General features: G+C 38.6%; 2 protein-coding genes across 17 annotated transcripts in view; one reads left to right on the forward strand and one right to left on the reverse strand.

Annotated features, from left to right (window-relative positions):
• LOC146459758 (cubilin-like) overlaps window positions 1-4,639 on the forward strand; it is a 407,624-nt gene extending 402,985 nt beyond the window's left edge. For all 14 annotated transcript variants that reach the window (XM_085088973.1, XM_085088977.1, XM_085088980.1 and 11 more), the window contains 2 exons: window positions 996-1,352; window positions 2,412-4,639. In XM_085088973.1, coding sequence (XP_084945099.1) covers window positions 996-1,352; window positions 2,412-2,497 — 443 coding nt within the window. In that variant the 3' untranslated portion in view covers window positions 2,498-4,639. The remainder of the gene's footprint in view (window positions 1-995; window positions 1,353-2,411) is intronic.
• LOC146459763 (oxidation resistance protein 1-like) overlaps window positions 1-17,311 on the reverse strand; it is a 354,795-nt gene that overhangs the window by 295,625 nt on the left and 41,859 nt on the right. The gene's annotated exons all lie outside the window — the stretch shown is intronic.

Genomic DNA, 17,311 nt, shown 5'->3' on the forward strand with positions numbered 1-17,311 from the left:
CTAAGTTTGCTAAGCTACTTTTGTTTACAGAGTGCATTTATTTATATCTGACTTTGTCTTTTATGCTAATGTTGCTAATTATACAGAAAAGGAAACAAAGATTCTCCTACATGTATATAACGACACACCTACCACGAGGTATATGACTCAATGCATGAGGATCCAAACGCAGTGTTCTGATTTAATCTTAGTCCAAAAAAGTTTCGTAGTGACAAATGGCAATTTCAGATATGCTAGAACTGACAGGGCGGAAATAGGCAAGAGTGCTACAATTTTGTGTGATCACCTTTGTAAACACAGAATCCTGGCGATGCGGCGCCTGTTAACACAGTTTTAACTGGAAAAAAAAAAAAAAAGAAGAAGAAGAAGAAGAATTAAGGAAAAACAATATCATTGATTTTAGTATGCGTTCAATAGTAGTTGCATTAAGCAAGCCTTATTGCATATTGCTCATCAGAGCTGAGAGCAAAGTTTTCTTTTCATGAGTTTCTCAGTTTTCCATTTTTATTTGCTTCACGCGAGTTTTGGCAGTAACATAAAGATGGAAAAACGGTAGAAAACGTATCCACCTCTTGTAATTACTCATGCACGGAAACCATTTCTGTTGAGAAACTTTTGTTACATAACAAAGATAATTTCTGACAGGCTAGAACTCATTGATATCTACAAGGGTCCTGACTCATCTAGCCAATTGAAAATTTATTCCTTTCCAAACTTTTGAGTCGAGCAAGCTCCGGAACGTCCTCATAGTAGATAGCAAACGATATTCTTTGCACCTTTGTTGCATACTGATAAAGGCGGAGACCAGAGTTTTCCGTTTTTGAGATTAAGTTCCAGAAAATGGTTTATGGCAGTTAGACAACGGCATAAAACTTGTTTAGCTGGTGTAATTCAACTCGCATGGAAACCAGTAAATGCGCAAAAAGTATTTGAGCAGCAGTAATAAAAGGAGGCAAAGACCTTACTAACAATACCTTCTGTTGTCTCCTTTGTAGAAACGCCTCCTGAGAAGAAGTTTAGAGCAACAATTAGCGTGGATGAAATTTACAAGTCTGCTTATGTCAACCTCAACTCGGAAGAATCTCGTGCCTTTATTTCAAATTTTAAGAGAAACGTAGAACCTATCTTCCGTGCACAACTGTCAAATTTTGAGTTCGTTGACGTCAAAAGTCTTTCAAGTGGAAGCGTGGTGGTAGATTTTGACATTGTGGTGCAGAAATCTTCAAATGCTACTGAAGATAACGTTGTTGGCGTCTTAATAGAAGCCAACAGCACTGGAAATCTGGGATACAGGCTGACAGGAGAGATAACTGTGGAAGAACTGCTAAAATCAACCAGTATAAATACTGCAGGTGAGAAGTGTTACTGACAAATACTGACAAGCCTGGCGCCTCACCAGTTCTTTGGTTATCTTAGCATACAATGTTTAGGAGTACTAACTGTTTCCAGTTACGCTCTCTTTTGATCGGTAAATGTGCTGTACATACTAGTTATGCAATGCTTTCGACTAACATACCGTGAAATATTCCACGAGTGACTTGATTTTTCTTAGCATACACACTCGCCTAAAGGCTGGTGTGTATGCTAAGAAAAATCAAGTAACGAGTGGGACTGTTGCGCTGCATAACTAATTTATCCCATGGCACTCAGTGAATTAACTTTCCTGCTCGACGTCTGGTTCCAGGAATTTAAAATTAAGGCCAAAACTTGGGTATTCTTCTTCCATGTTTTAGTTGTTGACAGTAAAATTTTCTGAATGAAAATTTTCACCTGTCGCAGGCTCCTCAATTGATCTTTCGGCGGGAAAAATTTGTAGGCCGCGAGGAACGTCAGGATTTTTTCGTGGAATACTACCCGTTGCATACCGCAGAATATGCAATGGGGTTTCTAGCTTTGTGGTTGACTGTTTTCTCTATGGCATGGGATTAAGGAGAGAAAACTACGTATTTTTTTTCCTAATTTGCATTATGATGATGTATATGCTTTATCTGCATCTAGTTCCGTTTTACAAAGAAGAGAAGAAGAGTGCGTTTTCGTTCATCTCGCAGTCTTGCTTTGCGTCCCAGACGCTTTCATGTCTTATCCCACATTGAAAACGTCTCATAGTGTAACCACTTCTTCCGTTAATAGAACATTTTCTTACGCAAAAAGTGTCGCTGCAGACCTGTTTTTTTTTAGAAGTGATTCAGTGGTTACAATGTCATGATTCAGCTATGCGTGCAGGAAACCATTCAAAGCTTTCATTTTCTATACCAATGTTTTTTTGTGGAAGTTAGTATAAAATGCACTAAAGAGGATCGAGGGTGAATTATGACGCGCGAATTATGTCTAACAACTTTGGGTAGAGGGTTATGTTCCGGTAATGTGGGACACTTCGTCTTTACCATTCTTCCTTATTTTTATCACAACAGAGCCATCATCACCCACCACTGCAACAAGGAAAACACCGACAACATGTAAGTGTTTGATAGCTCTTGATTTGTTTGTTTGCTTCTGAACTAGATATTCCTTGTGTTCTGCATTGACTATCTAGAGAAAATCACGCATGCGCATAAGACGTTCGAACGGCTGTGTATGACACGACAGTACTTGCTGCTCAGGCAAACGTTATTAATGTTGTAGCAGTTTTGACTTTATCAAAATTTCATTCTTTTTCTTTAAAGTCGTTTAGTGTTACCAAACTTTTGATGCCTTTATCAGTGCCTTTGTTTAATGTTTGTTTGCGCGTATAGAAAAACCATATGGCTAAGGGACGCTTAACTGGTCTAACCGAGTTTGCACGGCTTGCATGACTATACTCAGTGTTCGAAGAAAGTGCACGCGTCTGTAATATTTTCGCACTTAATTCAGCTTCATGGGAACTTGTTTACGGCTTTTTTATGTATTACACTTGCTAAACCAAAACGCAAGTTTAATGTAATACAATCTGATCATGAATCAGGAATTCAAGATTTCTCCCTGATCAGGGAAGTCTTGAACTCCTCCCAGTCTTTATTAAGCCTCGAATTTAAGTTTTCAGAAAACTTAAGTTCGAGTGATATTTCAAGACCTCAGTTTGAATGCAGGCTTTTATAGTAACGCAAAAGCACTGTATTCAACTGTAGAGATTTTTCAGCGTTGAATTGCAAGCTACAAAGGCTTCAATTCAAGCGCAGTGTTCTGGACGCAAGGCCTTTTGTGATTGACGCTTTTAAAAAAAAGTATGGAATCAAAGGCTCAAGTCCAAAAATTCCACAAAGCATTTTGAGTTTTGCCAAGCAAAACCTCTAAATGGTATTGTTCGGAATCGAATATGTTAGCAGTTCGGTCCGTTTATTAAACACGTCTTCAAAAGTTTGCAATATACAGTTTGAGAATTGTTAATGTAAACTTTTAATCTCTGTTCATTTAGGTTATTTACAAACTGTAAATGACTCAAATGCAACGTATTGTGTTCTCGAACATCATCATCTTTATTTAAAAACACGCTAAATACATCAGGCATTAACAATTTAATATAAAAGCTACAACTCATTACGAGAGACTATGTATACACATGCACATTGGCCACAATTTCTTCGGTGCCCTCTTTCTGGATTTTCTGTATCCGCCCCTGTACGTAGTAATTCGAAGATGTCCGTTTTCCAAATTTTCCCTTCAAGTACTTATATTTATAACAACGTCAATTATTGCACATTTACTATAACAATGCGAACAGCATTTGAAAAAGTGCAAGTTATTAAATAAATTAATTATCATGTTAAGTTATTCATCAGTCAATTTGTAGATCTGTAATTTATGCTCTTGTTTTCAGTGTCATTGTTAAACTATTTTTTTTTTGTATGCACGGATAACTGAACGAATTGGATGGAATTTTAGGAATTATCTCTTTGTTAAATTACCTTATCTTTCCTCTATCGTCAGGTGTCTTTTTTAAAGCAACCACATAAATAACTTGTTATGAATGTTTGGTTTTCTCAACCGAGTTGAAAATATAATTTCAATTAATTTGGTAATTTGCTGACGTTTTGAGCGTTAGCTCTTTGTCAGAGCGCGTCGAGTGGATTCGTTTTCACGAAGGACTAAGAGTAAACGCACGAAAGATCAACATTCCACGGTAGCCAAATCGCCTTATCAACTCTGGTGATAAAACAAAATATTCGTCTCCACTCCACACTGACGCAGCATCACATTTTCTTTTATCTTGTTAGTTTGTTTAGTATGATCCACGTCATGGCAGTCGATTGTAACATCACCATTTCTTATTATACCTTGTACATGTTGATATTCTTTTAGCGAATGCATCATTTATCGCCAGTTTCTCATGCTCATAAAATGTATTTTTTTCTTTGCAGGGAGCTGATAAAAGGAATTGCGATATCATCATTAGTATAGTACATAAAAAAAATTGAAGGGCGTGCTTTTCTGATAGTCGCAAACTAGGAATCGAGATCCAGAGATTGACAGTCCGCTTACGATCCTTGTACACGTGTGGCTGTTTAATCTGTCTATAGGATGAAAAAACAAAATACGTAGAAAGACAAATGGGACAATTGTGTTGTATTAGAATCCCATGACCTGGCGGCTCTATCTCTCATACTAAGCTTGGGAGTCAACGTTTCCACGGACGAGCACTGATTAACTAAACAAAAATCTACTCGGGAGAGGCTCGTCTCAAGGAAGTAATACATATGGGGGAAGCTGATTGTATTTAAGGGTTACCTACAATACTTTGAGGCAATTGACAGGCATTTGGCGCCCCCTCGTGGTCATTTCCGAACAGTATTGATAGACTTTCTCTCTCTTTGCTTCACAAAGAATGGGTGTTATCTTGAACCAGAAAAGGGTATCCTTTTATCTGGTCGAGAGAGTCTGAGCATCTTTCTAGGGCTCCTGACCTTCCGTGTTCTCTCAAATGCTTTGCTCTTTAGGGCACTCCTATCCTATTTGGAGGGGAGGGTAGGGGAGGAGGTTGGTAATGTCCCTTTCGGCTTCATGTTATGGGAATCGGAGTAAATATGTATACACTGTATACACTGGCAGTGCTGGACATTTTCACAACCTTCTGATTTAATTTTTTCTTTGTTTCTTTTTTTTTTTTTTTTTCTTTTTTTTTTTTTTTTTTCATCATGATAAACATCTCTTTAGCGTGAAGGTGCAACCACTCACTGAAAGAACACAAATACAAGAACGCTGCAAAACCTCTGGAAGTGTCACGGTGAGGCGCACTGGTCACATGATCATTCTTTGCCGTGTCCGCCATCTTGGATTTCATCGCTGGAAGGAGCCTTTGGAAATACTTCCGCACAACAAGAAAAAAACAACATTTTAAAATTGCGTGTCAATTTCTAGTTTATTACATAAAGGAACGATTTTTTTTTTTATCACGCTTACTAATTGTACGGTTTGCAACTTTTGTTTCGTTTCAGGATTTTTAACCACTGAATTAAGGAGAATGATTTAACCAACAGGGACTACAGCTATTAAATGGCAACTCAGGAAGTCTGAATAATTGTGATGCTCTATTAAAACTCTTTGTAAAACTCAGAACTGTGAATAATATATGATAGAGGGAACCCATTATTTAAAAGCCTTGTGGTTTCTCATGGGCTTCCTCGCCACCTTTGTTATTACACTTGTAATTTCAATTAAACTTGAAACTTGAATTTGAACATATGGATTTAATTGTTTTTCGGAAATAACTGCGGTTCTAACAGGAAATTTAAGAAGTGGCTTATAATAAACTTTCTTTTCAATAATGGTATTATCGTCATTTAGTCTGTTGTCTTCAACCTTACATTACACTTCAGCTAAAAAGGTGCAAAAATGTTCAGATGAAGGAACAAATGCAACATGCGATGCAAAGACTAATTCATAGAAAGAGCAATTTGTATTAGTTATCGTTTGATCAATTTGTTTAAACTAGGGCCATCGTTTCAACGAATTCGGTTTTTTTGCAGTAAAAGACAAAATGCCCCGCGCTGATTGGCTCGTAGCTATTGTCTATAAAAGTTCAGACAATAAAAATGACGTCAGATGTAACGCGCGCGCTTTCTCAACGAAAAAGAAAGTCAATTGCGCTTGTAATTTTTCCATGTTATCGAAAAAAATTAATCTACGGCTGTTTTCTATGGTCTAATTAGCAATTATTCCACGAGAGCGCGTTGGATATGAGATGATAGATAGCCAACGAGGCGCGTAGCGCCGAGTTGGCTATAATCATCTCATATCCAACAAGCGCGAGTGGAATAATTGTTTTATTAAAAACAATCAAGTAATATTGGTAGGCCATGCTGATTTCCTTTCCAAGAGCAACCAGAGAACAATTTATGGTCTCTATTTCTTGGGCATGGTATAATGGCTCATATACCATGGCCGCTAAGCCAATCAAAACCCTGGAATTGCATTATACAATGATCCAGTTTTTAATAAAAGAGTATAGACCGTAGAAAACTGCCTTCGATCTGTTAAGTTCGATCAGTTAAGTTGATGACTTACTTCAAATATACTTGCCATTGCTTATGGAAATACGGCCGGACAGTCGTATACAGTCACGATAATGGTATTTGGTACTTTCAGGGCCTTTTAATACTGAAGAATAATAATATGACCCTTTAAAGACGAATTCTAAGGAAACCTGTTTTCAGCTGACAACCTGTATCAAGCGGACACTATAGGAAAGGTCCGGAGGGTGTCCTCTTAATACATATTTGACTGTAATAATTTAAAATAATTTCCTAAGTTCTGAAAATAAATGATATTTTGTACTAGTACTGAGTCCGTTATAAAATCGTTGATTTTTTAGCACCTTAAATTTTAAGTTATTTGAAAGTTTCATGTAAGTAATATTCTAAATTGTATAAAGTTTGTTGAAGCCTGTTGCGGACAGTTATTTTAAACTGCTTGACATTTTTTTTACAACTTTGTTTGTTTTGCATCCGTGTTCGCATCACTTGTACTTAGCTTATAGTTTTTCTTTATTTCGTGTCCTTAAGGGACTAACTAGTACAGATACGTATATACATATATATGCAATGCAAGCGCAAGAAATTTAGTTGCTAGTTTTCTCAGCTCCTTCAGTTGATGTTGTAAATTTCAGATCAAGTTGTCAACGTGTTTTCCGCTTGCTATTACCAAACATTCGGTAAGATTTATTCTGCTTGGACTTTTCTATTCGTTCCCGGTTCACGTTATTTTTTTGCTATATATTTATAAGTTTTCCTGTTTTCTTTTTCCCTAGCGAACCTCTCTCTTTCTGTTAAAAAAGTGTTGAAGGAGTGTTTGGAATAAACAACTGGTAATCACGAGGTTTCGGCGTTTAATTTTTTCGTTTATCCCTCACAGCGCCTCCAGGAAGTAATAAAAAGTGTTCTCATTTTGATTTTAGATTTTAAAAATAATCCCGAAAGGTCACGTGACAACAGACGACCTCCATAATCCTATCATTTTCTATAAATTACTGCTATCAAGTAGATACTATCGTTAACGTTACGTAAATACTTACAAAGTTAAACCACCCCACCCAATATATATTTTTTTTTTTTCAGAAAGGAATTTAGGCCTAGGCCTCATATTAAATTTGTGCATCTAATCTGATTTAATACAGCTATTTCAATTAACATTGTCGGATAAAAGTATAAAGCCATAAGACAAGACCTCAAGATTCTGTGGATGTTTTTTATTGATAAGTTCATCAAAATCAGCTATGCCTCTTCTGTTCAGTAAAGATATACGATGGCGAGCCATTAGTACGAAAGAAATGTAAGGATATCAAATGGATAAGGTAGCAGCCACTTTCAGATGTCTTTAAGCTTTAAGCTTTGATCCAACAACGTTAATTGAAATAGCTGATTCAAAAACTCGAATTAGCAATAAATGTTTCATTTTCGAGTCCCAGCTGCTTCGTTTTCGAGATTAATGTGTTCCGTTTAAAAGTTTTGAAGCTTTTGTTTTCGATCGTCAGCTTGTACTGACAAAACGACGTTTTCCGTTGCTGCGTGAATTCCCTTCATTCTCGATTGTTACGATTTGTGAGGTGTAAGAGGCATCGTGGTAAGTACAAATATTTTCAAAGTTTATTTTGTTGGATGCCTTTTGTATATAACACCTTAGCGTTAATCTTTGCCTACATAAAGAGCAACAAAAGCCTAGGGTAAACGTCGAATCTAAGTCGCGTCGAATTTATTAAAAATAGGTTCGACAAAGAGTCGACTTAATTCCAGTGTGGTAGCAAACGTCGAGCCTGTGTCGATCCTAATTCACGAGTTGCACTTCATTAAACACGGGAATAAGCACGTGTCCCCGTGCTATTCACTCGATGCGCGGCTAGTTATTGCTAGGACTTGTTAGCGAAATGCCGAAATACAGTGCTCGTCGGGCCTTTCTTTGGCAATTAATTGCGAAAAATAGAAAGAGAAGACTCAAACACTGAGCATTTATTGAAAATAGGCAATTCGCATTTTAATCATTTATATTTAGTGTTCATGAAACACGAAAAACACATTTCCATCACGCTGTGCGATGTCAGCGATGACTTTCGATAGCTCGCCATTCCTGGTCGCGAAATTGTCTTTGTACAGCGCATGCTCGTCGGGAGGAGAAATAGTGTTTGGCAGATGGGGGACTCGGTATTTTTGTGACGTTTGCGCAGTCCATCACATTTGAATCAATTAGTTTGTAATTTCCATGATTTATGAATTGAGTTCAGCTCGTGTTTAGAATGGCGTTTGCTGTTACGCCGAAACACTGTCGTATTATCCGACTTGGCAAGTCGAACTTATGATGGAGTCAAACCAATTAATTTGAGTCGAACTTAATTGCGGCAAGCGTCGCACCATTCATGCACCTATTTCAAAATTAATAGGTGCGACGAATTAAAGTGCACCTAACCCCCAAATTTTTTTTCGCTTTAATAAATCTTTGCACCTGTTCGAAACATATTGCGCTATTTGGCGCCTTTTTCAACCAAATCTTGACTTTTTAAAGGCTGTAAAAATTACGAAATCTAGCCATCGTCTGTCCCATGACCGATCTAGTAAGAAGCATGGGTCTATTCCTTACTTGACGTCACAAACTGATTTGCATTGTATTAATTCTTTGTGAAAATGCATGCAAAGCAGTTTGTGACGTCATGTAAGGAATAGACCCATGCCCCTTACTAGCTCGGTCATGGGACAGATGATGGCTAGCTTTCGTAACTTTTACAGCCTATAAAAAGTCAAGATTTGGTTGATAAAAGGCGCCAAATAGCGCAATGCGTTTCGAACAGGTGCAAAGATTTATTTAAGCAAAAAAAAATTGGGGTTAGGTGCAGTTTAAGTTCGACAAAGATTCGACGTTTGCTCCAGGCCTAAAAGAGGTTTATCTTTTTGTTGACTGACTGGCGTGCTAATTATACACGCGCTCTGAAATCAAGAGCTGAAGAGAAGATCTGGAATACGAGAAATCCTTCTGTAGCGAATGACGGTAGAATCCACCGACTTAAAGAGGACGTAATATGTTCGGTAACCTGTATTTTATTTTAATTCGTTAATAAAAAGAAGACATTAATTAATCTGGTGCTTATTATTACTTATTATATAGGACGTCGACTAATTTGCGGCTAGCACTAATCTACGGAACTTCAGACTAATCTGGTGTAACTGCAACCTTTGCTCGACTTCAAACAAAGGAAAAATAATGAGTTAGACTTGCCTTTTTGTACGTAAAACCAGGGCGCAGAATCGATCGACGCAGCAATGCTAAGCCGGGTCCCTGTAACGGCGTGAAACCAGTCTTGGTATTCATCCACATAGAGTTCCGGCTTGTTCCTTATCATCGCCTCTAAAACTTTGTTTTCTCTATCTGTTCCAATACCAGGCAAAGAAAAGTTTATGCTAGCATATATTGTTCAAGACTGATTGTTCAAGAAACCAAACATAAACAAAACAAACACGAGCTTACAAGACAAGATTCTTTGCCGTCCTTTTCTTCTCTTTTGGTTCACCTCGCCACGTTGCCGATACAATCTACGGATTTTTGAAACAAATGCGGTACTCGTAAAAAGAACATTGGCTGTTTCCTTTATCGAGCTCGCGTACAAATATTGGTCATAAATCACCCGCCACCTCAAGTCTTCGTGCAGAACCTTCATGATCTTGCGAGTTCATCGATGAGCTTGGTAATCTCTCGGTCGAATCATGACCGTCGAATCATGCAGTCGAATCATGTAAAAAAAAAAAATCCGGGTCTATACACAGCAATGAAATCAGCTGTAAACTTATATCTGGTATGTAAGTTGCAAAAAAAATAGTCATTTCTCTAGGTTCCACGGTCTGCCTTTCCACAGATTAGTTTTATTCCTTTGTTTTTGAGTTGTCAATGCTTCGTTTTCCAACCTGTGGGAGGTGCGTCGTTTTTCCAATTTTAAGTCGTTATTTTTCAGTTTTGGGTATTCCTTTTTCGACTTTAAAGCGCTTTGTGTTTCGAGTTCTCAGTGCTTGATGCCTCCAATACGAGTACTTTGTTTCGCCACCATAGTCGGTGATAGAGTCCTAAAATGATGACTTCACTAAAACTAAATTTATGAAATTATGGGATTTGTTAGTATACTCGGAAAGAGTATGATGAAAAATGCCTACTTGCCAAAAAACAGCATCTTATTGCGATTTGGGGGCGAGATATTAGCTCTGTTATGCCCCGATGACTCCATACAAATCCGTCTAATTTTGTCTCAGTTCGTTAGCGACCAAATGTACGCAAAGGATAATAATAAGAAACCACCGCTACTCGAGCTGCACTAAGAACAATGCAAAACTGAAAAGAGGCGGCAGACTAATACAGGCTTCAAGTCTACTGACTTGTACTCCGGTATGATTTTTACGCACCCTAAAACTGACGTCCTTAATGATCGCTTTTAGAAATTAGGGTTTCCGCTCAACTTTCGTTTGCCAGTATGAAAAAAAAAAACAAGAACAACAACATCCCCAGACTACTTGTGCTTTTCTTTTCTTTCTCTTGTGTTTAGTTTAGACTTCATGGACAACACAGACGAATATACCAGGACCTTCAATATTGGTCTATTCGTTGCCGCTTTTCTTCTCAACACAAGTCGAGTTTTACAAGCTATTAAGTTGAGCAAGGAAGTTTTGATCCTCTTAAACAACACAGCCCAGGAAAACTTTGTCCCTGTATACATGAGCATATACGCGGTAATGAGTATGGCATATCGCTGTCTAAACGATCACACAAATGAGAAAGAATGTCTTACAAGACTTCTGGATATTCTTCGCCGCCTTGGCTTAAGAACCGAAGAAGGCAAGGTAACCTGTCGCCTGGCAAAATTATATGAACTTCAAAGTAAATATAAACAAGCAAAAGAGCTTTATGAAAAGTCACTGAATATCGCGATAGAAACAGGCGACACAAACGAAGAGGCCACGAGTTATGGAAAACTGGGAGCCGTCCATTGTTCCCTCGGTGAGCATAGAAAGGCTGAAGAATATCTAAGGAAAGCAATTGCGATAAGAAAAGAAATTGGCGACAAAAGCGGAGAAGCCGCCGCGTGTTATGCAAACCTGGGAGCTCTGTATTTTAGCGTCGGCGAATATAAAAAAGGTCAAGAATATGAAAGGAAAGCACTTGAGATAGCGAAAGAAATTGGCGACAAAAAAACAGAATCCGAATGTTATGCATTCCTGGGAAATGGGTATGATCTCCTCGGTGAACATAGAAAGGCTGAAGAATATCAAAGGAAAGCACTTGAGGTTAGTAAAGAAATTGGTGAAAAACAAGAGGCCGCTTATTCTCTGCACCTGGGAGGTGTGCACCCATTACTCGGTGAGTATGGAAAAGCTGAAGAATATCAAAAGGAAGCACTTCCACTAAAGAAAGCAATAAATGACAAACACGGAGAAGCCGCGTGTTATGAAGGCCTGGGAGCTTTGTGTCGTTCGCTTGGTGAACATTCTGAAGCTAAAGAGCATCACGAGAAAGTACTTGCCTTTGGCAGAAAGATCGGTAACGTAGGTCTACGGGCTCATCTACAGGCTATGTGTCACTTTAATTTTGCACGCGACGCCATTTCAGAAGGAAACGTAGTCCGCTTACATCATGAGATCGTTTGGAATCTCCTTGCAGGCATTGACAAGTTCGAGAAAATGCGAAGCTTTCTTGGAAACAATGACCAATTCAAGGTATCCATTTCAGACCGGCACAGCTTATGTTATCGTTTACTCGTTGTAATGTTTATCCGTAGTCGACAAACGAAAGAGGCTCTTTGTGTTCTAGAGCGTGAACGAGCCAGAGCTCTGGCAGACTTAATCTCGGGTCTGCAATTTGCTCAAAAACAAACATCAGCCAATCCGCCGTCGTGGGCTGATATTGAAAGGATCTTGAAGAAAAAAAGGAACTGTAGTTGTCTATACATTTCATATTGTGCTCAATATATGTTCTTGTGGGTCCTTGAAGGGAACAAACCAATACATTTTCGTAGAATTGACGTCAACAAATGTTTTGCCTCCAAGGCAATGAAAAGAGATGTTGTTCAAGTTTTCAGTGAAGAAAGCATTAGAAGGTTTAAAGTTCTCCCGCAAGAGCATTGCGAAGACCGATCACTGTCGTCTCTGACAGAAAGCGACTCAGCACTTGAATCAGCCAAGGAAGGAAGGTTGGCAGTTTACCGCCCAGTAGAGGAAGAAGAAGAGGAAAACCTACAACCCCTTCCCACCCTATCCGAGCGTTACAGAATGATCATCGCTCCTGTGGCTGACTTTCTTCACCAACCTGAACTCATCATTGTTCCTGATCCCGCCTTGTACAAAGTCCCATTTGCAGCTTTAACGGATGAAAGTGGAAGTTACTTATCGGAGGATTACAGGATCCGAATTGCTCCTTCTCTAACGACTCTTGGACTCATTCAGGACAGCCCAGCAGACTATCACAGTCAGACCGGAGCACTGATAGTGGGCGAGCCAGACGTAAGGGACGTGTCCTACAAGGGAAGCCTCGGGGTCCTTTGTCGTTTGCCGGCTGCAAAAGAGGAAGCGGAGATGATAGCAAAACTGATCGGAGTTAAGCCTTTGTTAGGAAAGCAAGCGACCAAAGAAGCGGTTCTTCAGAGCATACCCTCTGTAAGTCTGATTCATTTTGCTGCTCATGGTGATGCCGAAAGAGGAGAAATTGCTCTTGCTCCTCAATACCCCATTAATGGAATTCCAACCGAGAAAGACTATCTGTTGACAATGAACGACATTTCAGAAGTTCAACTGCGAGCAAAACTTGTAGTACTCAGCTGTTGTCACAGCGCACAAGGACGGGTTAGAGCTGAGGGGGTTGTTGGAATCGCTCGAGCTTTCTTAGGATCTGGTGCACGCTCAGTGTTAGCGGCCCTGTGGCCCCTACCAGACGAAGCAACTAAAACATTAATGAGTCGTTTCTATGAGCACCTTGTTTGTGGGGAAAGTGCCAGTGAATCTCTTCACCAGGCCATGAAGTGGATGAGAAATAACGGCTATTCTTATGTGAGAGACTTGGCTCCTTTCATGCTGATTGGAGATAACGTGACGTTTGATTTTGGAAAGTAAAGGTTGGTTTGACCATTGAATTATATTTTTACGGGCGCTGAATGCATTATTTAATTAGAAAACTTTCCCATTCTGTTGGAAATGCTTATTGTTCTGTGACAATAGACCTAAAGGGTACATTGTTACGGTGTGCGACAAATGCAGACTGCAGACTTGCAGACTTGCAGACTTGCAGACTTGCAGACCTGCAGACTTGCAGACCTGCAGACTTGCAGATCTGCAGACTTGCAGACTCAACATACTGGCCTTTCCCAATTCATTTTAAAAATAATATTGTGTAACCAGTCCGCCATTCCACATCATGCGCTGTCCGCTTAGTACACTTTAAGGCTACTTGGCTACTTTCACGGTTGTCCTGAAGGACAACCGTGAAGACTTGCGCGACCTGCATACTTCCAGATTTTCGCGACTTTGGAATTTAACGAGAATTATGTGCTAGTGTTGTTAGTTCCATGTAGTGTTGCTGATTCACTAGCTCTTGGCATTTAGTACGATCGAGGTGATATAATCCCTTGTGGAGGCATTTGTTGTTTACAAAATTTTAAGAGCTAAAATCTCGCACAGGGTTTTAAAATTCAAACTAACTTTGGCATGGCGACCACTTGAGCAACACGTCTACATATTTTTTTCGCTATTCTAACTTTAAACAAGAAATATGAGTGATAGGAACCGACGTTTCGGTGCATCTCGCGCCATTATCAAGGTTACATAATTAATGATAAAAAGCGGTTTGTAAAAAGGCTAAGTTGAAGCGAATTTGCATAACATAGCGGCAAGCTAATTACTTAAATACTTTTAATTAGCACGAAGAGAATCGGACTGCACATTCAATGTTGGTTTTTAAAAGCTCTTGAATATACAACATTTCATTAACAAGGCAGTCAAATGTGCAGTCCGATTCTCTTCGTGCTAAAGTATTTAAGTAATTAGCTTGCCGCTATGTTATGCAAATTCGCTTCAACTTAACCTTTTTACAGACCGCTTTTTATCATTAATTATGTAACCTTGATAATGGCGCAAGATGCACCGAAACGTCGGTTCCTATCACTCATATTTCTTGTTTCATGTATTTCTAAATCATTTCTTTTATTCTAACTTTGAACATGGATATCTCGATAACCAATCAAAATATCGGAAAAGCCTGTGTGCATCTATTTCGTTCTTGCCAGGCGTTCGATAGCCGATAAATTCAATCCAACAGGCCTCGTTCGTCGAAGCGTTTACCCGATCCTGATGTTTTAGAATGTAAAATAATGACTAAAATTGTATTTTTTTCCAGAACTTAGCCCTTATTATGCTGTTTGCTAAATAGTTTGACAACGTTTTCTCAAAACTGGCGCACGTACGAATTTAATTCCTGAAGGACAACCGTGAAAGTAGCCAAGTATCAAAGCGTACCAAGCGGACAGCGCATGATATGGAATGACGGAGGTTACACAATACTATTTTTAAAATGAATTGGGAAAAGCCAGTATGTTGAGTCTGCAAGTCTGCAAGTCTGCAAGTCTGCAGTCTGCATTTGTCGCACACCGACATTGTTATAAGACAATTCTTTTAAAATACCGCAATCAGTTCCATTCATTCTAGACCTGCTTTTGAAAGAAAAATAAACGGAATTACATGCTGATTCAGTTTATTCCAACAACGGAATCGGAAACAAAGAACACGATTAGTGGATATTCCTAATACGCCTTTTCCAGATTTAGTTGCAGGACCATTTGTGAATGTGGATATATGAAACATATATTCGAACTGCGGATAAAAGATGAAAATATAAGAAAGATCCTCGCAGTTAGTACGCAACTGCTTAAGCTGCGTACTAACTGCGAGGATCTTTCTTCTATTTTCAAGACCATTTGTACTGCATATTAATGAGTATGGGAGACCCAGGACATAAACTTTAAACTTTCCAGTCCAGTTGCTGACTTTGCTCTTCATATCTGCTCATTTCTCATCCTTCATAGGCCGTCAGCTGGCTTCCACGTCTTGATGTGAACCGAAAAGAATCACTATTGTTTTGTTAAAAAACTGAAAGTCGACTTAAGGACTAGCTCAATACAGTTAGTGCAGTTGTTGTTAGACCAACTGTCCGTTAAGTAAACTACCTGATCTCTTAAATCCTGTTAAATCATTATGCCTTCCCATTTTGTTAGTTATGCACAAGGGTGTAGGTATATTGTCAAAAAAGCAGATTTTACATGTAGCACTGAACCTAAAATTTGTTTTTTGTTTGTCAGTTGCAGGTGCCTCACCTTGCCCGAGGAATGCCCGAGGAATGCCAGTAAACCAAAGTGGATTTTGAACACTCAATCACTTGGACTGAATGCATTAACTTAGTTATTGCTTTTAAAATCATTAAAGTTAGCGTGCTTTTCGTTGTCTGTTTGGAAAGTGACCTGCATCAAAAGCTAGTCAACAAGCAGCTTTAACTTGGCCAGTACAAAATTGATAACTGTCTCTTTAGATTCAAAAAGACTCTTTTACTATCACAAGATGAGTTTATGCAAATCCTAAACCAAGGGACTGAGATACCGTGGAGAAATTATCCTGGGCGGCAGACCCTCTATAAAATATCAACAGGGGTAATCGTTCTACCCTTTAAAGAATCAAGAATGGGGTTTTTAATTTGGTACCGCTAGCATTAGGAGTTCTCAAAATTCGCACAGTGGAGGTTATGGTTCTTACATCTTACAAGGTATAAATATTAAAGGAAGAGGCAGTGCATTTTTAAACTTGCACAAGTGGATATGTTTGTTAATCGTCAATCGTGCGAAAACAGAAGATGCTAGAAAATTTTGAAATTTTGTTGCTCGTTTTTAATATTTGCGATAGTTCGTCGTGGATTCAATTCTACTTTTACTTTAAATTTCGATCACGGTTGACTTTGTAAATATCGAATTTTACAGGTTTCATTTCATTAAGAAGACAAATTAGTGTAGATTTTCAGTGTAGTCGATGGGGTTATTTTTTTAGCCTCGTTTTATCAAATACAGGAAGCATAAAAGTATCTTGTACATATAGAAAGTCAGGTTTGATTTAAGCTTTGGTTTTTGTTGCTCTTTCGGAATTGTTGCATTTGTTTGATATATTCGGTTCGTCGTTAGTAGATTTGAAGATTCCGTTTAGAATTCTTTTTTAAGATATCTTTTTTTTTGTAAACATCGAATATTGCAGGTCTTATTTTGTGAAGGACACAAATTAGTGAGATTTTAGATGGTTTAATTTTCGGTAAACGCTTTAAAAAGAAAGGATGTCTTGCTCCACTATCAGAAACAAGGAGCACAAAAGCATTTTGTATATATGTCAAGTTGCTAAATAAAATGCCATCGAGAAACAGAGATACCTCATTAACGTTCTTCATTGTGGCGTTAAATGCTCCTCTTTTAAATAAACGCCTATTTAGTTCTACATAAACGCTTCTCAAAAAGAAGGGACAGCCCGAAAAGGTTAAATGAAGCAAATGTTGGCTGTTGACAGAATGCGTAAGAAAAACAAACTTTTCCAATACAAAACAAAACAATACCTTATACAAACTGATGTAAATCCAAGACGATTTTCCATTCTACCTAATGTACATGAACCCGTTAATCCAGGACGCCCTATTGTTCATTTTAAAGCCATCCCACTAAACGCTGATCCTATTTCGTTCGCTATCACGTTCATCCTTTAGTGGTCTGGCCAATCACAGTCGACGTAAGCAGTGTAATGAACCAATCAGAACTCGAAGCAAATGCAGGTCACAGGTCACCAGTGCTGAGTGCGGGAAAACG

This window comes from Pavona decussata, unplaced genomic scaffold (assembly GCF_977016875.1).
Source record: "Pavona decussata unplaced genomic scaffold, jaPavDecu1.1 SCAFFOLD_217, whole genome shotgun sequence".
Taxonomy (NCBI): Eukaryota; Metazoa; Cnidaria; class Anthozoa; order Scleractinia; family Agariciidae; genus Pavona; species Pavona decussata.